Source organism: Cyrtonyx montezumae, unplaced genomic scaffold (genome assembly GCF_038088225.1).
Source record: "Cyrtonyx montezumae isolate F1298 unplaced genomic scaffold, pur_monq_1.0 scaffold_58, whole genome shotgun sequence".
NCBI classification, from domain to species: Eukaryota; Metazoa; Chordata; class Aves; order Galliformes; family Odontophoridae; genus Cyrtonyx; species Cyrtonyx montezumae.
This window is the reverse complement of record NW_027072065.1, coordinates 533,430-556,285: the sequence shown is the minus strand read 5'-3', so window position 1 is coordinate 556,285 and position 22,856 is coordinate 533,430. Positions and strand designations below refer to the sequence as shown.

The 22,856-nt window shown below is 66.2% G+C and overlaps 3 protein-coding genes across 4 annotated transcripts; 2 read left to right on the top strand and 1 right to left on the bottom strand.

Moving 5' to 3' along the window:
* The first annotated feature begins 9,913 nt into the window (after positions 1–9,913).
* On the top strand, positions 9,914–11,069 carry EIF1 (eukaryotic translation initiation factor 1). The gene is made up of 4 exons (XM_065749181.1): positions 9,914–10,048; positions 10,242–10,405; positions 10,491–10,592; positions 10,849–11,069. Exons 1-4 carry the CDS (start codon positions 10,018–10,020, stop codon positions 10,891–10,893), a joined length of 342 nt encoding a protein of 113 aa, XP_065605253.1. The 5' UTR covers positions 9,914–10,017; the 3' UTR covers positions 10,894–11,069.
* Positions 11,070–12,744: 1,675 nt separating this feature from the next.
* Positions 12,745–13,391, top strand: LOC136056823 (gastrin/cholecystokinin-like peptide). Its single transcript, XM_065749183.1, has 3 exons — positions 12,745–12,801; positions 12,947–13,138; positions 13,215–13,391. The coding sequence occupies exons 2-3, from the start codon at positions 12,949–12,951 to the stop codon at positions 13,337–13,339; spliced, it is 315 nt and encodes a 104-aa protein (XP_065605255.1). The 5' UTR covers positions 12,745–12,801; positions 12,947–12,948; the 3' UTR covers positions 13,340–13,391.
* Positions 13,392–13,915: 524 nt separating this feature from the next.
* On the bottom strand, positions 13,916–19,394 carry HAP1 (huntingtin associated protein 1). Of its 2 annotated transcripts, XM_065749139.1 has the most exons (15): positions 19,239–19,394; positions 17,583–17,659; positions 17,376–17,492; positions 17,200–17,300; positions 16,986–17,094; positions 16,831–16,909; positions 16,620–16,750; positions 16,459–16,533; positions 16,240–16,380; positions 16,100–16,164; positions 15,823–15,981; positions 15,422–15,723; positions 15,063–15,281; positions 14,648–14,750; positions 13,916–14,243 (listed from the first exon to the last, which is right to left on the bottom strand). In XM_065749139.1, the coding sequence occupies exons 1-15, from the start codon at positions 19,336–19,338 to the stop codon at positions 13,916–13,918; spliced, it is 2,106 nt and encodes a 701-aa protein (XP_065605211.1). In that variant the 5' UTR covers positions 19,339–19,394. The 2 variants fall into 2 exon arrangements, with proteins under 2 accessions (XP_065605211.1, XP_065605212.1); XM_065749140.1 differs by lacking the exon at positions 14,648–14,750 and having other exon boundaries at positions 14,117–14,243.
* Positions 19,395–22,856: the final 3,462 nt, after the last annotated feature.

The following is a 22,856-nucleotide window of genomic DNA, read 5'->3' as shown; positions in this document are numbered from 1 at the left end:
GGAGCAGAGTGAACCTCTGCAGAGGTCGGAAAGTCCCCACAGCGATGGGATTTGGTCACTGAGCTGCAGGTGCCCACTGCTTCCCAGCAGCACCGGGGTCGTGGCTTCACACCCGACTTTGCTTCCTGCAGTGCCTTTCAGCTGTAACTTCTGCCAAGTTTGGGGAATCTGCCTCGATCTGGCACTGCAGGGAGGCACGATGCTCAGCAGGAGAGGTCAGTGAAGAGAGCTGGTACCGCAGCAGACACGCACTGCCAGGACACGTTACACACAGCTCCTGACACCACGAACACCATCAGCCCTGAGCTGCGCTCTGCCCACACACGGCTCAGTGTCCGTGGGGCAGTGCCGCACCCATCGGGGCCGTGGGGGCCCACGGGGAGCAGAACCCCACCACCACCGGGATGAGGTCACACAGCCACGGCCACACCTGCAGCACCACTGGGGACTGAGCAGTGCTGCCGCGGTCATGCAGCCGGGCAGGGACCGGCCCGGACTGCGGCGGGGAAGGAAACACTGCACCGCTGTATTCTTTTCTTGGACAAAACCAACGCCTGCAGTGATGCGGCGCCGGGCGGTGGAAAATCACACACCCAAACTGCTGGCCTGGCTGGCTCCAGAGATGTCATCTGTGGATAAAAGAAGTGATTCTTGCTTTGAGCAGAGGTTCCTGCGAGGCAGCCGTGGAGTTATGGGGATTAGGCGGCTTTTGTACTCCTCTCGCGGTGATCTCCTTCCTTCCCGGGGCCCCTCTGGCTGTTTTCACATTCTAAAGCACTTAACTGATTTGGGAGCTGCTAAAATGTTCCCAGAGCCTCACCCTCGGTAATTCGGGGTGCCTCCTTCCTTTCATCAGTTCCCCGAAGCTCACTGCAGCAACAAACGCCCATCTGCATCGGCGCGGGGACGGAGCAGCGCGGCCGGGGCAGGTGCTGCCCCTCTGAGGGCTCTGCTCTGCAAACAGATCGCATCGCATTGGACCCCGATTTGTTTTGACTCTCCAGGCTCTGCAGATCAGGATGGAGGTGCCACGTCCCTCCGGGAGCCGGGGCCTGGCAGTGCGTGGCTCGCTGCTGGCACATCGCCGTGCGGTGCGGGGGGTCGGCGTTTCCCAACCGCGCTGCGTGGGAGCCGCGCTGCTCGGCCACCCGCTGTGCCACGGGACACTCCCACGTCAGCCCTGAGCCCCCGGCCTCGGCAGACCCCGCGCTGAGCTCTGCCCCCACCGCATCCCAAACCCGAAGGCGACGACCCCCACGAGGAGTCGGAGCGCTGCCGCACCCCAAGGCCTTTTCTGCACCGTCGGAACACAGTTCGGCCCACGGTTGATCCCGCTCCCCCCCCCCCCAGGAATGTCCCCGCAGCGCTGCCCTCCCCCACCCCACCTCCCGGGCCGCCCCATCCCGAGGCGAGCTGCGATGCTCTCTGTGCCGCGTGGGATGCGGCCGAGCTCCAGGACGGGCACCTGGATGTGAAAGGCCGGGGTCAGCGCTGCTCTTGCCTCAGACAATAGCGCTTAATTGTGCGTGTAATGTAATGAATGAGCTAATTAGGAATCATTGTGTCTCCCCTGTGGGGCAGCTTCTTCTGGGTGCGATTCGCGGCTCTGGAGGAAGAGCAGAAGGAGCGCTGGGAGGGCAGTGCTGCGTGGAGGGTCCGCGGGGCTGAGCAGCACCGGGATGGGTAACAAACACATGGAGGCGTGGAGCGAAGCGCGCTGCCTTTCTACCTCGGCTGCTGATTCCTTATCATCTGCTAGGACGTGTCCCGACAGCCCCCACACGTTATCTGGAAATAAGCATTCTTAGGTTTGTTACCATGAAAGGAATCTTTACGGTGTGTGTGCAATGGAAACTCCCTCCCGGGCAGACCAAGGGCGGGGGGAGGGGCGTTGGCAGTGAGAGATGGGAGGTGGGGGATGGATGGATGGTGGGGGGTGGGCGATGCGTGATGCTCGAGGCCACCAGCACGCTGACAGCAGGACGGAGCAGTGGGACCAGCAGGGCAAGGGTCTGATCACAGGGGTGACTTCTAGGTCTTTTAGGATCTTTTAGCCCTGGAGGTGCTCAGGATGGGGCCCTGGGCAGCCTGCTCTGCTCCGTTGGTGCTTCAGCTCCACCAGAAGTGCTCTGCCCGGGCACTGCTCCCCACTCTGAGCCCACGCTGCCCATTCCAGCACAGCACGGGCACGGACACCCACCCGGTGGGCTTTCAGGTGGTCCACGCTCCTTCCTGTGCTGCTGCTGCAGTGTTTCACCCTCGCAGCCTCCCAAGAGCTGCAGCTGCCCACCGTGCTGCCAGCCCACTGAAACAAAGCCTGGCTGAGCACTGCTCTTCTGCTGCCGTGCTTTAACTGCCTCGTGCCCAAGGCCCTGCTCAGCCCCTGTGTCCCCGCGTGGGGCCCTTCCCGTGTGCTCGGTGCCACGAGCAGTGTGCTCCCCCTCCCACAGTGCTGCAGTCACTCCGCTCTGGCTCAGGGCAGCATCCCAGGGACGGGGATTCCCTGGTGCAGAGCCCAGCGCTCTTCCTGGGAATTCCTTCGGGCTGCAGTGGGATCGTGGCCCGGGCTTGGCAAGGGAGAGGCGGGACGGCAACCCGGTGCTTGTGTTAGCGCACACAAGGGGATGCTCTTCGTGTCTGAGGAGAGCCAAACTCCCAAGCAATCACCAATTCCTTCGGCTCCATCTCCGCAGCAAACCCCAACCGTCGGACTTCCCCACATTCTTTTGTCAGCATCTGCTCTGGCGTTTCCTCACCCCCCTCCTGGCAGCGTGCAGGCGCTACCCCGCCCCGTCTGCTCATCCCTCTCCCCTCGGCGCACCGCACTCTGCCCCGTTCCGATCGTGGGCACTGAGGAGCGGCGGCGGCCGCTGTCATTCTTTGCCCGCACCGCTGCACTGCAGACGGGAGCAGCGGGATGCCGGGGCTCTCTCCAGGGGAGCCCCTCTCCCCGGCGGGGGCGATGGCTCCGAGCCGGGCCCCGCGTCGGTCCGACCCCCCCCCCCCCTCCGCGGTGCCTCGAGCCCTCGGGCCCAGCGCACGCCTCGCAGCTCTAATGGTTTTCCGTGCGGTGTTCAAAGCGAAGGGCCGCGGGCGGCTGCCAGCGGTGTCTGGCACAGGGCTGGGACCTGCCCGGGCCCGGCACCGCGCTCCTCTCGCCTGGAGCGCGGCCGATCCTCCCGATAAGCAGCAGTAATTATCAGCCTCTTCTCATCAGCTGTTTCCCCCGGTTTTATTTTTTTGTTTGTTTTTGTTTTTCTTGTTTCTTTTATTATTATTATTATTATTAATTTGATTTTTTTAATCCAAATAACTGTGCTCAGCCACTGCTGGAAGCCAACCCCTGGGGTAACCCCCCACCCGCGTGCTGCCTTGGGAGCCCCCGGGTGGGGGCCGGGGGGGGCACACAGCGCGGGGCAGTGCGGGGAGGGATGTGCTGGGGCTCTGGGACGCGCTCGGGTCCTCCTGCAGGGACCCGCCGGGACCTGATGGACCCGCAGGGAACCCGGAGCCCCTCCGGGCCCCTCTGAGCCCAACGGGGACGCGCTGATGAGCAGTCCCGAACCCCGCGGGGACGCGCCGGGCGCTGCCGGAGGCACAAACGCTGCCCACGGGCGCCCTCCGCTGGCGGAGAAACGGGACGGGAGCGGGGCGGGGTGCGGCGGGGCGGGGTGGGATGGGGTGGCTGCGGGGAGAGGCGGGGGGTAAGGGGGAGCACCCCGCAGACGCAGGGCGCGGAGCCCCGCACGCAGCTCGGTGCTGCTCCTGCTCGGGCTCTGCGTCCCGGAGCGGGGTCTGTGCCGTGCCAGGCTGGCAGAGCCGAGCCCTTCCCGAGCGGAGAGGACAGCGTGCATCCGTGTGAGCGATGCACATGTATGTGCAAGCATGTGTACGCATGTCTGTGGACAGCTCTGAGTCACTGCGGCGGACGGCACCAGGAGCCGCTCGGATGCGGCCGTGCAGCCCTCGGCTGCCACGCGTGGCCCCGCGCCGCTGCGGGACGTGGGGTTCCGTGGTTGATCCTCTGCTCTGTCACAGCCCCCGGCCCCGCGCTGCCGCGGGGGGAGTCACGCAGGAACCTCCCGAGGGGTGCGGGTCGGAGCCCCCTGCCCCAGCCCTTCCCTCTGCAGTGCCCCCAGCGTGCTGACCCCGGGCCCGGTGCTGTCTCGGGGCTGTCCGAAATACGGCCGATGTCCGCGTGACACCGTGCGGGGCTGTGTCTGCTTTGGGGGTGCTGGAGGGACGTGAGGGCCGCATCGCAGCGCATCCCCCGCACGGCCCGAACCGCCCGCAGAGCCGGGAGCGGCGTCCCCCCGTGCCCGGTGACACTCCGGGACGGAGCCGGGCTCGGTGCCCGGGCAGCACGGGGCACTCGGCCCCACGGGGTATGCGGCTCTGGGGCACGGGGCTCTGCTCTGCAGGGGGGGGGGGGCAGCCCCAGCACGCTGCGCGTTCCCGTTCACGCCGCGTGCCCCCACCCGCCCCCGCGGCCCCGTGAGTCACCGCGGCGCGTTCCTGGGCAGGAGGGGACGGGTCGGTGCGTCACCCGCGCTCTCCCACGCCCGCGGGTGGGTCCCGGCTCCACGCTGCGACTCGCCCGGCAGTAATTACAGAGAACTTCAGAGGGTTTGCATTCCTCCCGGCCCACGCCTGGGAATCGGCTTTCACCATCAGCAGGAGCCTGAGAAACAGCTCTCCGCCCGGAGCTCCGGGGACAGAGGGGCCCCATCGGCCCCGGCTCGGGCTCATCCCGCACTGCGGGCACAGCCAGCCCAGCGCTGCTGCCCGGGGGTCCCACAGCTGCGGGGGGGATAGGGGGGACTCACACCTGCCCTGTTCCTGTGAGGCACGGAGCAGCGCCATGCACAGCCGGGCTGTGAGCAGCCATCCCCACGGGCTCACAGTGTGAGGGTCTCGGTGACACAGAGCTGAGGGCTTCGTATTGGTGTCCCCGGGAAATCGGAGCCTTACGAGCAGCCAGGCCCAGGGAGATCCTTCAGCCCTCGCCCTGTTTGGCATGGGTTGGCTCTACAGTGGCTGCCCTGGGCCCAGACCTATGGGTGGCACAGGGGAGGGCTGGGATGCTCTGAGATAGTGACAAAAACCAGCAGGGGATCAGCATTCCCCCCGGTGCACACAGGGCAGCACCCACCAAGCAACTCCAGACGTGTGCCGGCCCTCCTGGTGCTAAACCAGCAGAGAAAGGTCTGCATTGCTCCCAACCACTGCACCTCACCATGGCCCTGTGACCGTGGGGGGACGCGGGCAGCCCTGGTCCAGCTTCACAGCACAGCCCCGCTGACCTCCAGCCACCTCCATGCTTCCCACCCTGTGCTGGGCACACGGCCCTGGGGTCACCATGGGACCGCCATCCAGGTCAGTGCGTGCTGCAGCACTGAGCAGCAGCAAATGGGAGCTTCACTGCAGCGAGGCCCACAGCAGTCCCAGGCTCAGCGTGAGCCCTGCGGTGTGGTTGGCAGCAGCGAGGTCAGAGCAGCACGTGGCAGTGCCCAGCACTGGGCACCGTGTGTGCGAGAGGGACATGCATGGCACGTGGCTCCTGCACCCGGTGCTGCTCCACGCTCAGACTGCAGCTCCGTGCCTGCGTCCCTCCCCACCTCCTCTGCTGTGACAGAGACCCCGAATGGTGTTCAGAACATCCATGGGGGCTCTGCAGGGTGCGAAGGGGGACTACTTTGGCCTGCAGGATCTCCCGGGAGCTGCTGGGAACGCGGCAGCAGCGCAGGGCCCGGCCCCGGCGGTTTTGCAATCGGAGGTGCGGGCGGTTCCCGGCACACCCGGCTGGCACTGACAGTGATGGCAATGTGCCGGGGGGGCCCCACCTCGCTGCTCCCGCCCGGCACTGGGATGTGCCACAGCAGGGCAGCACGGCCACGTCCCCAGAATGGCTGCTGGGTGGGTGCAGCTGGAGCCCCCCAACCCGGCCCCGGGGGTCTGCCGGGCAGCCCCTGCCCATGGGCTGTGAGGCAATGTGCTCCGCACAGGGCTGCAGCGTGTGCCCGATCCTGCTCCTGGTTATACCACTGCCACGGTCTGAAAGGCAAAGGTTGAGATCCATGTGGAGCATGAACCGGAGCAGCAGAGCAATGTGGGACAGCTCCGGGCAGGGGCAGCACGCAGTGGTGCTGCTGTCTGTGGGGAGCAGCCAACCTCAGCCCCGTGGGTTTCACCCAAACCTGCTGCCAGCCGGGGGGGTCCTGGTGGGCATGGGGCTGACACCATGGTGGAAACGCTTGGTCTTGACGTGGCTGTCGGGGGCAGCCCGGAGCACGTGGGCTGTTTGGGAGAGCTGTGCCCACGGCAGACGTGCAGCTCAGGGCTGCAGCAATCTTTGTTGGGGTCTGGGGCCCGATGCAGACAGCTCGAGCGCCAGCACTGTCCCCTTCCAGGCCACACGGGGACCGCACCGTGCCCACGGACCGGGCACGGGGAGCACGGGCAGCCGGAGCCGCTCCCTCGGCCGCTCAGGGCGGTGGCTGCGTTGTGTAAGGGCCGATCCCCGCGGCGCCGGGCTGTGCCGGGACACGGCCGTGCGGAAGGCGCTGGCGGACGGCCCATGTTTGGCCCTCGGGGAGTTGCTGTGTGTAGGCAGCGCCGGGCAGGGATGGGCGGCGGGGATGGGGAGCGCGTTCCTGCACACGCCCCGTGGGGTTTTGCCTCGTAAGGGAAACGCGAAGTGGGGCAAGGCAGGTGCTGACCAAGGGCTTCGGCTGCCTTGCCCCTTCCCTCCGCTCAGTCAGCAGAGTGGGGCTGCGGTGCTCTGCCTGGTGCTGTGCCTCTGCTGCTGCCATTGCTGCTGCCCACTCCCCCAGCTGCCCTGGTCCCCCTCCCCAGCCCAGCCCTGCCCCTCGCTCCCATCTGAGATGGTCCTTGAGGTCGCTTCTGATCCAGGCTGTTCCATGACCGTGTGGGGCACAGCTCTGTGCTGGCTGCAGTGCAGCTCCTGGCTGAAAGGGCTCTGCTCTGTCTTGGGCCCTGCTGTGCACAGCAGCATGGGGCTGAGCACGGGGACGACCACACCAAGACCCTCACTGTGCTGCCCAGAGCATTGGAGATAACCTGTGAGTGGGCACCCAGGACAGGGCCCGGACCCAGCTGTTGTACGGCACTGACCTCTCGGGGCTGGGAGCTGCTCAGGGCTGGGCCCAGCTCACATCTCCCCATGGCCTCTCCTTGACACGGGGTGGGGAGCAGCGTACTCCCAGCCCCACTGTCTCTGCTCCCCAGGAGATGTGCTACAGCCCCACTGCCCCCATGTCCCCGTATGCTCCTCTGCCTCAGCCCCAGCTCTGCTGCACCCCACTGGTATCCAGCCATGAGCAGCCCTGGCAGCTCAGCCCCTTCTCACAGCCGTCCTTTACCATCTTTAGCCACAGCGTGACCCCGGTGTGCGAGCAGCAGGACAGCAGGCACACCTGGCAGCAGTGCCTGTGCTGACACATGGGAACGGGGCCGAGAGCTGCTGAGCACAGCAGTCCTCGGTGCACTGGCACGGCTCTGAGTCAGCCCTGTGCCTCTGTCAGAAACTCAACATGAGAACAGCCCGGCCCCCTGTGCTGCTCCCTGAGCTGCCTTGATGCCACATCTCAGCCCCTCCACAGGGGAGGCAGGGACAATGTGGGCCGTGGTTGGGGGGGATCTCCCCATCTCCCTGTCCCCATGCCCATCCCTCCTCACTGCCGTGAGCTTGGGCTGCTCCACTGCTCCTGGCTGCTGCTGAGTGCCCGGTGAGGGCTGGAGCTGCGCAGGGGCTCCCAGCACAGCACTGCTCAGCGCTGTCCCTGCAGTGTGAGCAATGTGTGCGGGGATCAAAGCTTCACCCAGGAGGGGTCCGAACATTCCTGCAGCAGGGCAGCCCCGAGGAGCAGTGCAGGGCGTGGAAAGGGATTTGGTCCCCTTCTCCACAGAGAACCCACAGCATGCTCCAGCCCCAGATGCAGACAAGGGCACAAACGCACGATGCACAGCGTGGGCACAATCCCTCGGTCTGGAGCTGCGGCCCCCACCCACGGGAGCTCCCCGCCCCATGGCACAGCCGTGGCCACATGTCCCTGCCCGAGGAGGAGCTGCACGGCCCCCACTGCTGCGGGGACTGCGAGGCAGCGAAGGGCAGAGCTCGCTCCTGCTCGCAGCTCAGCAGCGCTCCCACGCAGCCCCGTGCTCAGAGCTCTCCTGGCACCTCGTGGAGAGCGGAGGTTTCACAGCCGGGATGACGAAGGCTGAGCAGTGCGGGGGGAAGGGCAGGACCCCGGGGTGCAGAGCCTGCCCCCAGCCCCACGCAGCGGGCCAAGCGCACCGTGCAGGACCCTATAACAGCACAGCAAAGTGCTGCAGAGAGACCCGGGGGGAGGCAGGAGCCGGGATGTGCCCGCAGCTGTTTCCTGCGGAATATGGCACGGTGGCACCGGGACACACTGCTGAGTGCCACAGCTCCAGGAGCTCCCCGTCACTCGTCCCAATTACAGCGCCTCCATCCCGGCAGCGCTCAGAGGGCGGATCCTTCTCACTGCTGACCTCGGGTGGGCAGAGATCTGCACAATGGCTCCGTGTTTTTGTAGGGTTTGCCCTTTGGGACAGACGTTCCCAGGGATGCCCCCGTGCAGAAGGGATGCCTACCGGGATTCCCTGCACGGCCTTTGCCCCATAGCAGTGCTCTCACTGCCGCTGTGCTGGGGGGTGTTCCAGGAGCACATTTATCACCGGGACTGTGTGTGTGTCAGCGCTGCTTTGCTGACTGGGATCAAACAGCGTACACCAAAAACCCAGCTGATCGTGAATCCAGCTCCGTGCACACACACGGAGGCTGCGGGAAGGATGTTGGAGGGGAAAAGCTGGTTTCCAGGAATGACGCAGCCACTGCGAGACCGCTGTGCGGGCGGACGGAGCAGCATTGCCACCTCGTGGGCAGCCCGGGCCCGGCAGCTCGCTCCGATGGAGCTCTGACGGTAAAAGCGCGTCCAGGGCTGCTGACATCGCCCCATTCCCCCTCTGCCGTCCGGACGGGGCCGCATGCGGCTGAGAGAGGCGGTCCCTGAATCGGGAGAGGGAAAACCTGAGAAGTGGAGGGGCGAGAAGTGCTGCCCGCTGGGTCACTGCAGCTGCGGAGCAGATTCACATTTTAATGATAATTTCAGCCAGTTCTCCAGCACATAACGACACGGAAAAGTGACACGTGCTTTAGAAACGCCACAGAAACACTGAAGTGCAGCCAAGCAGACGATCCCTCCTCCTGGAGCAGGTAATGAATGAGGTATCACCATCGGAGCCCCAGGAACGATGCACCCCCACCGTGACGGCAGCCCGGGCCCCAGTGCCAACCACGCATCAGAAACGCACAGTGCCGCTGTGGGGCGGGGACAGCCACGGAGGAGCGCTCAGCGCGGGACGAGCAGCACTATTCCATCCGTGCGCGGCCCATCGGCGCCCGGCAGCTGAACCCCACGGCTTCTGACCCCATCCCCGCGTGGGGGATTTCCTCGCTCCGTTTCCGCGTGTTGTGGTACTTTCAGCGCTGTCTGCGCTGTGTGCGAGGGGCTGCGCCGCACTGCGGTGGGGCCGGCCCCTCAGTGCCGCCGGGGTTGGGGGGCAGCGCGGCCGCTGTCGGAGCGGACCCCACGGACCCACGCGCAGCCCGAGGCCCCGCGAGGCCGCACCACACTGCGCCTGCGCAGCACCGCGCGCCGCCGCCCCCCCCCCCCCCCGGCCCTGAATTGCGCATGCGTGCGGCTCCCGTCGCGCCAGGCGGGGCGTGACCGCGTTCGGCCGTACGTCGTGACGCCCCCGAGCGGCGGCCAATCGCCGCGCTCGTTTCTCGTGCGTGATGGCGTCACGCGGGGGTGGTATATAAGCGGACGGTGCCGGTCCCGCCCCCGTGACAGCGTCCGCAGCCGCCGCCGCGAGAGCATCCTCCGCCTCAGCGCCCGCGCCGCCACCACCGCCCGCGCCGCCGCCTCCGCCGCCGCCCGCCGCCTCGCCGAGGGAAGGGAAGCGTATCGTATGTCCGCTATCCAGAACCTCCAACCCTTCGGTGAGGCCTTTGTGCGACGCCGGGCCCGGCGGCCCCTCCCTGCGGCGGCCCCGCCCCGTGGCGCTCCGGAGCCGCGTTGCGTCAGCCGCGGGGGGGGGGGAGGGAGGGGGCGGGGCCGGCGCGTGACGGGCGGGCGGGCGGACCAATGGGAGCGGGGCGGGGCGGGGCCGGCGCTGACGCGCTGTCTCCGCAGACCCCTTTGCTGATGCAAGTAAGGGTGATGACCTGCTTCCTGCCGGCACTGAGGACTACATCCATATAAGGATCCAGCAGCGGAACGGCAGGAAGACCCTCACCACTGTCCAGGGCATCGCGGATGATTACGATAAAAAGAAACTGGTGAAGGCGTTCAAGAAGGTGGGGGCTGCGGGAGCAGGGGGGGGGCAGGGGGGGGGGCGGTCTCAGGCTTTGATGTCCTGAAGGATCCTCCTTCTTTCCCCAGAAATTTGCCTGCAATGGTACTGTGATCGAGCACCCTGAGTATGGAGAAGTGATTCAGCTGCAGGGCGACCAGCGCAAGAACATCTGCCAGTTCCTCGTCGAGGTGGGGCTGGGGCACACACCGTGCTCTGTCCATAGGGCGCTGTGGCAGTGGGGCAGGGCCTGGCTCCGTGCTGCAGGCCGAGGGGGCAGCTGCTGCTGTGTGTACTGAGATACTCTCTCGAGGAATATGTTGTCCTGTGAGATTTTGCAGTTGCAGTCTTGGTTTTATTCAGTTAGTTTAAAGTGGGATTTGACAGCGCTGCAGAGCGGAGGTTTGTTGGGTGCAAGGTGCTATAAAGTGCATTTTTTTCTTGCAGATTGGACTGGCCAAAGACGACCAGCTGAAAGTCCATGGGTTTTAAGTGCCCATGGGCCTCTGAAGCTTTATGCAAGAAGATTTCCTTACAATGAGATTCCCATCTGTCCCTTGTCATAAGTTTGAAACCAGTCGGTTTGTGTAATGTAACATCCTTGGGTCCACTGTTCAGGCTGGACTAGTGTAATGCAGTGATGTAATAAACTGACAAGAGCCCATGCTGTCTCGTCTTGCTGTCCCTCATTTAACAGAGCTAACGGGCGTTGAGCTTCAGCCTGCACAGTGCCACGAGGGGCAGGGACTGCCCCCATTCCTCCTGTGTCCGTGGATGGTGACCGTGGTGGCCCCGCAGAGGCACCGAGCTGCGGCACGGCCGTGCAGGAAGGACCCTCAGTGCAGGCTGTGTTCCTGGCAGGGGGATCTGGGGGAGCTGAGCAGGAGGAGTCACCTTCAGGCTGAATGTCTGCAGTCCTGGCCCTGCGGGTGCTGATGTCACATGAGCCCAAAGAGTGGGGGCTGCTGTACCTGAAGGGACCGTCGCCCCGGGTGGAACTTCTGACAAGGGATGGATGGATTCTGGACTAATAAGTGTCATTGTAAATAGAGCTGCAGAGCTTAATTGTTACCAGCACCTGCTGCCTAATGCCCTGTGAAGTAACAGATACTTGGTTTCATTTTTAATGTTCTATGTAATGTATTTAAAGTCCTATTTAAATAAAAATGGTTTTGAAAAGTATTGGCGTGGTGGACTCAGTTGCATTTTGAAGCCAAAACGCTTTGTTCCCGATGGGCAGTGGCACTGTCACTGCAGAGTGAGAGCTGAAGGCCCCGTGCTGCTCCACAGTGCAACACAGAGTGGGAAGGGGAGCACAGAGCTGAGTTTGGTGCTGCACTTCCTCATCCCTGGCCAAAGTTGAAGTAAACAGCCCACGGGCAGAGGTTGTGTCACTCCCGTGCTGGGCCGGGCTGTGCTGCCCCAGCTCCTGTGCCTGCTGCTTGCAGAGGTGTGGGCTGTGGGGTCAGTGCTGCTGTTCTGGCCGGTGTGCACTCTGTGCTGAACGAGCAGGAGTGGGGCAGTTTTGGCCTCGTGATGTGGGTCTGCAGAGCAACAGGAGCAGGGCGACCACACACTGCCCTCAGCAACAGGAGCAGGGACGGCCCCGGTGCCCACGGGCACTGCAGCCCCACATCACAGCCCCACGGAGCAGCTGCTGTGCATCTGTCACTGCACGGCTCATTTGGCCCAGATTGAGCCATTAAAAGCCCAAAATGACAAAACAATTTGTTTGTTCTTCGGGAAAGTCGCTCCCAAGAGGGAACCATCGATCGCTGCGGGCAGCGGAGGTGTGGGGCACGCTGCCTCCTGCCCATCCAAAGCACATTTGTTTGGGGTTTATCTGAGGAACGGTGCCCTTTGTAAAGACGTCCAGGGCCGGGGCGGACACCATCGCGTCACTGCTGCGTCCTCTATTGAAGGGATGAGGCAAATGTTCCCAATCACTGCGGGATGAGGGTCAATGCAGGAGGAGCTATTGCTCTGTGAGATAACAGCGGCCCCGGGGGGCACAGAGCGGGGGGTGAAGCACCCCAGGAGCTCTGTGGGATGTATACACACACATATGTGCTGGGTTGTTTGTGTGGAACCATATATACAGACACACACACACATAATATGTATTATCTCTTAACCCACATCTCCACCTCTATGTCCGACGGTGTGAGTGTATCTGGACGTACCTCTGTGCCCGGCACCGCAGCGTGGTTTGTGTTGGGAGGGGCCCTTCAGCTGCCCCCCGCACGCACGTGTGTGGGGAGATCAGTGCCCATCCCCGCGTTTCTCAGCCCCGCACCCCAAAGTCGGAGCCGCCCCCGGGGCGGAGCGCAGCGCGGGCGCCTTCAAAAGTGCGGACGGAGCGCGGGGAGCGGTGCGGAGCCCCCGGAGCAGCAGCGTGAGGTGGGGAGGGACCGCGGACCGGGGGGGGGGGGGGACGTGGGGAACACCCGGGAGGGGTGGCTGGGTGCTGGGGTGCTGGGGACGAGCAGCCCGTCCCTCGCCCCAGTTTGCGGGCTGCAGCCCCACGCTCCCCTTCCCTCCGCAGCCATGAAGACCAAGGTGTGCTTCGGCCTCATCCTCAGCGTGGCGGTGACCGCCTGCCTGTGCCGGCCGGCAGCGAAGGCGCCGGGGAGCTCCCACCGCCCCCCCCCCAGCCTGGCCCGGCGGGACTGGCCCGAGCTCCCGTCCCAGGAGCAGCAGCATCTCATCTCCCGCTTCCTGCCCCACGTCTTCGCAGGTACCGCAGCTCCCGGCTCCGTCCCGCACCGGCCCCGGCCCCGGCCGGCTCCGACCCTCTCCTTTTGCTTCCGCAGAGCTGAGCGACCGCAAAGGTTTCGTGCAGGGGAACGGGGGGGCAGAGGCCCTGCAGGACCACTTCTACCCCGACTGGATGGACTTCGGCCGCCGGAGCACGGAGGATGCGGCCGATGCTGTGTAACCCCACGCAGAGCCCCGACACACTCAGCACACCTCCGCTCCTGCAATAAAGCTTTGGCACTCCGAGCTCTGCTGCTGCCCCGTCACTGCGGAGGGAGTAAGGGTCGGGTGGGGGGTGGGGGGAGCACAGCACTCTGCCTCAGGGATTCGCGTTTATTGCACGGGGAGGGGGCACAGCTGCAGGCAGCCCCGCAGTGCCGCTACATCTGTTTGTCGGGCAGAAAAGGGTTTAGAAAACACCGCTTTAAAACCACCGTTTGCTTCTAAAAGTCCACCCCGGTCCCGGAGGTGGGGGCTCAGCCCCCGCGGGATCGCTGCTCCTCCCCAGCTCCGCAGCTCCGCCGCCGGGGGCTGCGCACGGACGGGGTCCGCTCCCTGCAGAGCTCCGCGTACCCCACACCTGGGGAGTGTGTGTGGGGGGGGTCCTTCGGGAGGGGCACCGCGCTCTGCCGTGCCCCAGGACGGCTGATGCCGCCCGCGCAGCAGCACCGGGAGCCCCGCGCTGTTTGTCCGCGGTTGGAGACGGAGGGAGCGGAGGACTCGTTCCGTCCCCCCCTCTCGCGCCGGAGCTGTGTCCTCACGTGGGGGCATCGCGCTGCTCCGCGTGGGACCGCTCCCCCCGCGCCACCACGCGGTGCAGCCCCAGGAACCGCAGCTTCTGCACGAGGTTACAGCTGAAGATGCTGCTCCGCGCTGAGGATCCCCGGTGCCCCTCCGGGGGGGGAACGCTCCTGGGCGGGGCGGGGGGCACCACAGCATTGATGCCGCGCAGCAGGAGGAGGCGGACGAGGCCCAGAGGGGGTGCGGGGCTGTGTGCCCGCGTCGGGCAGGACAGCTGCGAGGAGGGGGGGCCGCGGTTCAGCCCCTCAAAGGGCCCACAAGAAGGCACGACCGTGTGATGCAAACTGCAGGGAGAGAGCAGAGCGGGGGTCAGTGGGGAGCCCTGAGCTGGGAGGAGGAGCTGGGGCTGCGGGCAGGGCTGGGCCAGCACAGTGTGCTCATTTATCGAGCATGCAGAGCCGTTGGGGTGGGGGCTTTGTTTTTGGGGTTATTTTTTTCCACTAATGCTGCGAACTGCTCACATCAATCACATCAATCCCCCCCCCCCATTACATCTTTGTAATAGTGCTCAGCCATTACAGTATCTAGGCCTTAAGGTGCCCATCCTGGCCCCAGCAGGAACACACCGGGCTCTGCTCCAGCCTCAGTGACCCCCCCCTCCCACAGAGACCCCTCCAAGGATGGGAGCAGGAGAGGCAGGAGGAGGAAGGGAACAGCAGGGAGGGGGCTGGGGGGGAAGGGCACGTACCTGGGCATCACCGTGGTGAGCTCAGTGGTGGGGTGGAGGATGTGGCAGGTGGTGATGGTGAAGGTGGATGGGGTCTGGGGGAGGTTGTTAGCAGAGAGGAACACTGGAGGGGACAGGAGACAGTGGGTTAATGGGACATGGAGGGAAGGGTGCAGAATGGGTGGGGGTACAGAGGCACCAGCTGCAGACCCCCACACACAGGGAGCTGTGATGGCTGTGCTTCAGCACAGTACAGCTCAGAGGAGGCTCAGAGTGCTCCTGGGCCCTCCTCGGCCCCGCACCTTCACGACACCAGGGCAGCTCTGAGGGGAAGGACAGGCAGAAGGGAGAGGAGAGGGAAGAGCACGGAGGGGAGCATGGGGCAAAGAGCATAAGAGGGCAGAGAGGGACTGGGGGCCACGTCCCCCCCGCTCACCCCCGGGGTGCTCCATGGCTTTGATGGGTGTGGAGGTGGGCAGCAGCTGGAAGGAGGCGGCCTCCACCTCATCCTCCTCCAGGTCAGTGAGGCTGTACACCTCCTCCAGGTCGATGTCCAGGGGCCTGAAGTCCTTAGTGAGCACTCCGGGACGCGGCACCAGGATCCCCCCCAGGTTGGGCTGCGCCAACTGCTGCCAGTGGTGGAGTGTCACCGAGCCTGGAGGGGGACACAGGCGTGTAGAGGGGGACACAGGCGTGTAGAGGGGGACACAGGCGTGTAGAGGGGCTCAGCTCAGAACACAGGACCCTTCAGGCACTCCCAGGACTGCATGAGGTCCCCCCCCCCACATTCCTCACCTTCCAGCGGCTTCACGATCTGCAGCTTGTCAGGCAGGAAGCTGAGCGAGCCCAGCGAGAAGCCGGAGGCAGCGGTGTGCTCAGAGCCCCCTGAGCACGTGGTGCCGGCAGAGACGACGCTGCCGTTGGGTGTCGGGATCCCACTCGAGCTGTCCTCATCCCGCAGCCGCCGCAGCTTCTGCTCCCGCTCCGCCTCGAAGAAGGAGCGCTCCTCCGAGGAGTGGCACTGCTGCTGCACCGACAGCCGCTGCACCGCTGCCTCCAGGTCCTGGCGGCCGGGGGCTGCCCGGGGGCCCACGGTCCTGCAAGGGCACAGGGTCAGGGGCTCAGCACCGCCCCGTGCATCGCACTGTGCTCAGCATCCCCCTGCCTCCCCCGCCCCGAAGCCCCCCTGCACTCACTGGGCACCGTCTGTGCTGGGGTGAGGGGTGCAGCCCCCCCCAGAGGGAGCAGCCGATGTCTGCTTGGAGCCGGGCGTGTGCTGGGGGGATGCAGAGCTCGACCGGGCCTTGGCTGCGTGGTTCACTGCCTTCACCGTCTCAAAAACGCGCAGACAGCTCCTGCAGGAAGGGAGGGGGCAGGGGTGTGTGACCCAGCACAGCATCACAGAACCACTGCCATTGGAAATGAGCCCCTTATTGGACCTCCCCCCATCCCTCCCCCAGGCACCGCCCCCACCTGTAGTCTGAGGAGGAGTCCGTCCCCTTCCTCATCGTCCCCTTGATCTCAGCTGCCAGTGATTCCTGCAGGGCAGGGGTGCAGTGTCAGCACAGGAGAGCAGTGCCCCCCCCCACAACCCGACCCCCCCCCCCACGCACCAGGGGCAGGATGCTGCTGCCCGCGCTGTAGCGGCTGACGGTGCTGTTGGGCAGACTGCGGCTGCGCAGGCTCTTCACCTCCTCCTGAGCCTCCTGCAGCATCCCACCGCACTCTGCGTACTTGTCCTGCAGGTCCCGCAGCTGTGGGGGTGAGGGGGGCACTGCTCAGGGCACTGTCCCCACAGGTGGGGGCCTGCAGCCACGCACCCCCCCACTCACCTCCGTCCGGAGCTGCTGCTGCACCTCCTTGGCTGCAGTCAGGTGCTGCTGGAGCTCCTCCACCTCCGCGCCGTACTGCAGAGCAGCGGGCAGGGGGTCAGGGGGGGCTGTGCCCTGCGCCCACGGTGCCCCCCAGCACAGAGCAGGGGAGGGACGCTCACCATTCTGCACTTCTGCTGCAGCTCCACCACCTGTGCCAGGAGCTGGCTGATCTCCTCCTGCTGCCGTGCAGTGTCCTCGGCCTTGCGGGCCAGCTCATCCGACAGGCAGACGACCTGCTGGCTGGCTGCGGCTGCAGGGCAGCACCGTCACCACCCCCAGGTGCTCCCCAGCACGTACCCCCCCCTTTCCCCCCCCACTCAGACCACATACAGAACTGCTCCACGCAGTCAATCATCAGCTGCTGCTCCTGGTCCTCGTACCGGCTGGTCTCAGTCACGATGGTGGTGGCCTGGGGAGGAGGACAGGGGCTGCGTGCGATGAGCAGAGTGTTCCCCCCCAGCGTCACCCCCGGGCACTGCCCCCACCTCCAGGCGGAGCTTCTGGTTCTCCTCCTCCAGGCTCCGGAGCTTCTGCTGCAGAGCATCGTACTGGAAGTACTGCTGCAGGGACAGCGAGGAATCGTTCCGGCGCAGCCTGAGGACAGCGGGGAGGGCACTGAGCACCTGCAGCGTGGGCAGGACGAGGCCCTGCCGGCCCCCTGCCCCACATCCATGGGGCAGCGCCATAGAGCCCACTCACGGCGTGATGGGAGCTGAGGTGGGTTCGCTCTCCTCTGTGGTGGTGGTGTAGAAATGGAGCAGATCATCCCGCATGGAGACCTCATGGCGCAGCTGTGCGATCTGGGGACATCAGAGAACAGCTCAGGGGCACAGTCCCTCACGCCCCCCACCTCAGCACACGGCCACGGGCAGTACCTCCTCCTTGGCCAGCTCCAGCTGCTCCTCCAGCAGCTCGTTGCGCTCTGTCAAGCTGCGGTTCTGCTTCAGCAGGGACTGCCCGATGCGCGCCGCCAGCTCCAGGTCCCTCTCTTTCTGTGTGTTTGGGGTGGAAAGACTTCGTCAGCCGAGGTTACCCCCTCCGACCCCGGTCCCGCAGCCACAGGTCCCCACGCAGCAGCACACCTCATCCAGCAGGTTGGTGACAGCATCGATGTCGTGGTACGTCTTGGTGATCCGCACAGCCCGCTCGGTGCACAGGACTGGGGGAGAAGGGTGAAGGCTGAGCCCGGCCGTGCCCTCACACGGGGCTGCAGGGGGGGCTCAGCGTTTCCCTGCTGCCCCCCCCGCTCGTGCTGCAGTTTGCAGCTCAGCCATGGGCACGCGCTGTGCCCCTGCAGCGCTCAGTGACGGGCGATGGCTGCTGCAGCCGCGCTGAGCTGCCCTGCACTGCTCACCACTTGCTGGGCAGCAGCAGCACGGCGCGGGCAGGGATGCTCCCACCTCACCCCACATCTCATTTCTCGGGGGAAGGTGCCGAGGTCCCCCCTCTCCTGACACAGGGCACTCGGATGGGAAGGAGGGCTGGAGGGAGGTGACGTCTCCAGCACAAAGGCAGCGCTGGCACAAACAGCACCAGGCAGCGCTGCGGGAAGTGGAGCTGCAGGCAGCGTCCCCCCAGCCCCCTCCCCCAGATGTCGCTGCAGGAAGCCGGCCCTGCCCTAGTTTCTCCATGGGGTCGCTGAGTGCAGGGATCTGCTCCAGCCCATGTCTGGTGGCCAGGAGCAAAGGGACAGAGTCTGCAGCGTCCCCCCCCCCACAGCAGAGCACTGAGATCTGCCCTCCTGGGGTGCGGAGCCCACCTGGTGCCCCCATGCAGTGCCTGTGAACAGCGATGGGAGCAAAGGCGGCTGCAGGAGTGGGCACAGAGTGGGGGCTCCCCTCCCCCCCACTATCTGTGGATCTGGGGCAGATGGGCGACACAGGGGATGTGCACCCCCCAGCTCTGATCCACCCCCTACAGAGGCAGTGAGCACAAAGCCCCGAGCTTTGCCCACACCCCACAGCCGCTGCCGGAGCTGCCCACCATGCTCAGCCCTGCAGCGTGTGCCTCAGTTTCCCCAGCAGAGCAGCCCGGCGGTCTCACCCTGCAGCCCCCACCCCACACGCTCCCCCAGCCGGGCAGACAAAGTGGGTTAACGGGGGAGGCTCAGCCACACAAATCCCATTACGCCGCCCCAGATGGGATTGTGTGATGGCGCACGTCACCATGGCGATGCCCCCACTCGCCACCCGTGTCCCTGTCCAGACCCCAGTGGGTGCATCCATGGGGTTGGGGGCCCAGCCTCGGCCCCAGCCCCCTCCTCGCAGCAGGGCCGGCTTCCCACAGGGGTCTCTAACCGCACTTCGTCAGGCCGCTGAGCCGTTAATTGGAAATAATTGGAGCATGAGCATCTTTATGGCGTGAGCCAGCAGTGGGCCCTGGGAGCCGTACGCTGCCCAACACGTACACACCAACTGCCACAGCCAGGCCAGCGCTGCGTGGGGATCCACAGCACATGCAGCCCCCAGCCCCATAACCACAGAGACCCTTCCCCATCCTTCTGCCCACCACCACCGGGCATGAACCCCTCCTGGGGTCACAGTGACCCCCAAAGCGACCGGATAGCAATTCTTCATGGCGAGTGGGATGGGGAGGGAGCGGGGAAAGACGCTGCCAACCCCAATGGGAACGCACTGCAGGCAGCGGGCACAGACCGGGAGGTCTCAGCCATGGGGCAGCTGCTGAACCCCCGGCCCCACATCCCCAGCGCAGCCCCGCTCCCCCCGCGCTGCCCCCACCTTCCTCCAGCTCTCGGGCGATGGGGTCCGCGCCGCCGCCGCCGCGCTCCGCGTTCCCGTTCAGTTCGTCGTAAGCAGCGGGGCTGCTCCAGATCTCCATGGTGCCGCGCACACCGCGGAGCCGTGCCGTGCCGTGCCGCCCGCTCCCGCCCCTATTTATGGGGTCGCCCGGCGCGCACCTGCCCGCTGCATCCCGGGGGCGGTGCTGAGGCCGGAGCGGGGCGGGGGCGGCGGGGCCGGGGCTGCGGGCTGCCCGCTCCCGGCACGGCTCAGCACGGCACGGCTCGGCCAGCACCAGCCCTCTGTGCGCTCCGGGGACACGGTCCCCATCACGCACCCCACAGCCCCCATCGCGCATCACAGGACCACGCTCGCCGTGGGGACGCGCTCCTCCTGCTGGTTCCCACCCCCAGCCCCGCGTGGACATGGGGTGGTTTGGGCACTGCGTCCCCCCGTGGGAGCTGCCAAGAGGGGACGCTGAGGGGTTGCCGGTCCCTGACCCCAGATGGGCCACGCACAGACAGCGGCTTCTGCCCGTGGGGGCACCGGGACGGCTGTCTCCTTGCCACCCACTCAGCACACAGCAGTTGCCATCCTCAGACCCGCTCAGCAGCCCCCTGCTCTGAGCCACGCGTGGCTGCACTGCTCCTGTCCCCCACGCGCCCCATTCGGGTGCACCCTCTGCTCCTCCCGCGGATCAGTGCAGAGGCAGAGAGCTGTATAAATCACACACTGTTATGCGATGGAGCAGCTGCACGGCACACTGTGCAGGCACTGCGGGTGGGGGCTGCGGGGGGGGGCAGTGGGGCTGCTCTCCAGCGGGATGCCAGGAGTGCTGATACACACAGTGCCTCCACCACCACCTGCCCCCAGCGCCTGTCCTCGTTAGGACCGAACTAATCAATGAATCCACGAGGCCGCGGCTGGAGCTGCCCTTCAGCAGCACACGATGCCTTTATTTGCTCGCTGGACTCCCACCCATGGGACCCTCCCTGCAGCAGCCGGGATCCTGACCCCACTCCAGTCCTGCCTCAGCCACAGTGCCCTCGTGGTGCTGGGGCAGTGCCCGGCCCACGGCCTCGGCCCTCTCCTCATTCCTGCCCGGGCAGTGCAGTTTGTGGGCAGGGACCCACCCCGGGCACCCCAAGGACGCGGTGTGCAGGAGCTGCTTCCTCCTAATCCCCCCGGGGCTTTGCTCCTCCGTGCAGGTCTCTGCGTCTCTGCACAAGTAGATTACAGGGGGCTATTTCTGATGGCAGCTTAACGGTGTGGGTGAGGGGATGAGGGAGGGGGGACACAGCTCCGGGCACTGAGAAACGTGACCCAGAGCAGTAGGGGTGACAGTGCTGAGCTGCACTGCACACACAGAGTGGGGGTTAAGGTGGAGGGCTGATGGCTGGGGGTGGGGGGACAGGAACACCACGGGGCCACAAGTGCAATCATGCCACAGCTGGGGGGTGCCCCCAGCCCCCATGCATGGGTGGAGCCACCGAGATTGGCAGTGGGACACAGCTCTGTTGCCCCAGATCCCCCTCAGCCCCCCTGCCCTGCTCCTGCCCTCCAGCACAGGGTCCAAGAGGAGCACAGACCCCACCTGTGCCCCCACCAGGTCCCAACCCCATGGAGCCTTAGCACGGGGCTCAGCAGGTGGGGCTGTGCAGGGATCCCCAGGAGATGTTGGGGCTCTCCGCACACATCCGGCTCAGCTCAGCAGAATTAGCCCGGGATGTTCTGGCCAAAGAAATCCACCCCGCCAATCCCGTTAGTGGTGATTAGCTCCTGCTCTGCCCTGTGACCCCCACCCTGAATCCTACACCCCATGGCCTCCACCCCAAACCCTGCTCCTCGATGCCCACAGTCAGCCCCATGGCAATGGCCGGGCACTCACGAAAGTACCACAGGGTCTCCTCGATCTGCTGGGGGGTCAGGGGGGCTGTGGGCTGCGGGGTGGGGGGGGCACGCAGCCAGTCCTCATGGTCGTAGCTGAAGACGGTGTCGGCACGCAGCGTGTAGCGGGGCAGCTGCTCGCCCAGCAGGGTGACGATCTCCACCTCGGGGACATCACCGCTGCACAGCTCTGGGGACAGGGGGACAGTGTGTCAGTGGGGGGCTGGGGGCACCCGGAGCCGGGATGGGGGCACAGAAAAATCGGAGCTTGGGGGTGCACTGGAGGAGAACTTCCTCCTTCCCTCTGACTCCGTGGGGTCCGGGGTTGGTGCCCCCAGCAGCCAGACCACCCCAAAGCCACTCGTGCCCGGGGAGGGCGTCACAGCGCAGGGCGGGTCACAGGGACCCACGTCCCATCCTTCCCGCCCCCTCCCCCACCCCCCCCATTCGCTTCCCGGGGACGATCCTGCTGCCACCTCCCGGCGGCACTGAGACACCGCCACCCGGGGCGGGGGATGCCGGGATGCGCGGACGGGACGAGGTCCGGAGCTCCCCGGACCCCCGCACCCCCCCGGCCCGACCCACCGGTGATGGTCGCGGCGTCGCGGCGGCCGCCCGCGGCGTGGGACGGGGTCGGGTCGGGGGGCGGCTCCTGCGGGGCGGCGGGGTCCAGCTTGGCGTCACGGAGGGGGTCCGGCTGCCATGGGCCGTGCCTCCCCCTCCCCGGCTCCCCGGAGCAGCGCTGGGAGCCGCAGGGTCTCTCCTCTGTCCGAGCATGGGGAGAAGGAACCGTCAGCGCGATGCCGGGGACCACGGCGCATCCCGACCCCCAGCCTTGCGGGGACCCTGAGTGTCCCCATCGCCCCACCCGCTGCCAAATCCCTCCCTGGGGCGGCATCGCGGCGGCACTGCGGGGCTCCGGGGGTTGGGGGGCACGGGTCCGGACGCAGCGTACCTGTTATGCTCTGCTCCACGCCGCTACGTGACGCGGGGTCTCAGCAGCGGAGCGCGGCCGTGGTGACATGCGGATGCTGAGGACGCTCCCAGGGCCGGGCGGGACCCCGCTCCCCATCCAGGTGCCCCGCAGCGGGCGGACGCAGCCGCGGTGCCGCAGCTCTCGCGGGAGCCCTCGGGAGCCGCACCTCGCCGGGCAAAGTTCGGCTGCCATCCTCCACCCCGGAGCCAGAGGGATGCGGGGCACAGGGAGCACCCGCGGCAGTGCCAGCGCGGCCATAAACGCATCATGAGACCGGCCATAAAACCAGCGCGACGCCGCCGCCTGCGGTGACCCCGGTGCGGGCTGCACCCCGGCACCGAGGGAGCGAGGAGGCTGTGCCAGAGGGGGTCAGTGCGGGACCTGGGCTGGAGGGGCAGGACAGAGGAGCCCCCGTGGGGACAGCTGAGTGCCACCGCACTGGGCAGTGGTCACCAGCCCCTGGTGGCTGCAGAGTGGTGGGGCCGAGGCCGAGGCGGTGCCTCAGACCCCCAGAAATGCCCCAGAAATGCCGCGTCAGCCTGGCCCCGGGCAGCTTCACCCCACTGCCCGCCACTGCAGCAGCTCTGCGGGACAGGGCGACCGAAGCCCGACCCCGCAGCCCTCCAGAAGCGCTGTCCCTGCTGCCAGGCTCCCACGGCTCCCGGAAAGCAGCTGTTGTTTTGCTCGGCCCCGATCCTGGCACGGGACAGAGCAGGAAGCAGGGCTGCATCCCGCTGCACGAGGCTTGGCCGCGT

Coding starts and splice junctions, on each gene's coding strand:
- LOC136056823 (XM_065749183.1), top strand. CDS start 12,949: ATGAAGACCAAGGTGTGCTTCGGCCTCATCCTCAGCGTGGCGGTGACC. Junction 13,139..13,214: donor CCTGCCCCACGTCTTCGCAG/GTACCGCAGCTC, acceptor TTGCTTCCGCAG/AGCTGAGCGACCGCAAAGGT.
- EIF1 (XM_065749181.1), top strand. CDS start 10,018: ATGTCCGCTATCCAGAACCTCCAACCCTTCG. Junction 10,406..10,490: donor TGGTGAAGGCGTTCAAGAAG/GTGGGGGCTGCG, acceptor TTCTTTCCCCAG/AAATTTGCCTGCAATGGTAC. Junction 10,593..10,848: donor TCTGCCAGTTCCTCGTCGAG/GTGGGGCTGGGG, acceptor TTTTTCTTGCAG/ATTGGACTGGCCAAAGACGA.
- HAP1 (XM_065749139.1), bottom strand. CDS start 19,338: ATGGAGATCTGGAGCAGCCCCGCTGCTTACGACGAACTGAACGGGAAC. Junction 17,493..17,582: donor TCACCAACCTGCTGGATGAG/GTGTGCTGCTGC, acceptor CCAAACACACAG/AAAGAGAGGGACCTGGAGCT. Junction 14,244..14,647: donor CTCACCACGGTGATGCCCAG/GTACGTGCCCTT, acceptor CTCTCCCTGCAG/TTTGCATCACACGGTCGTGC.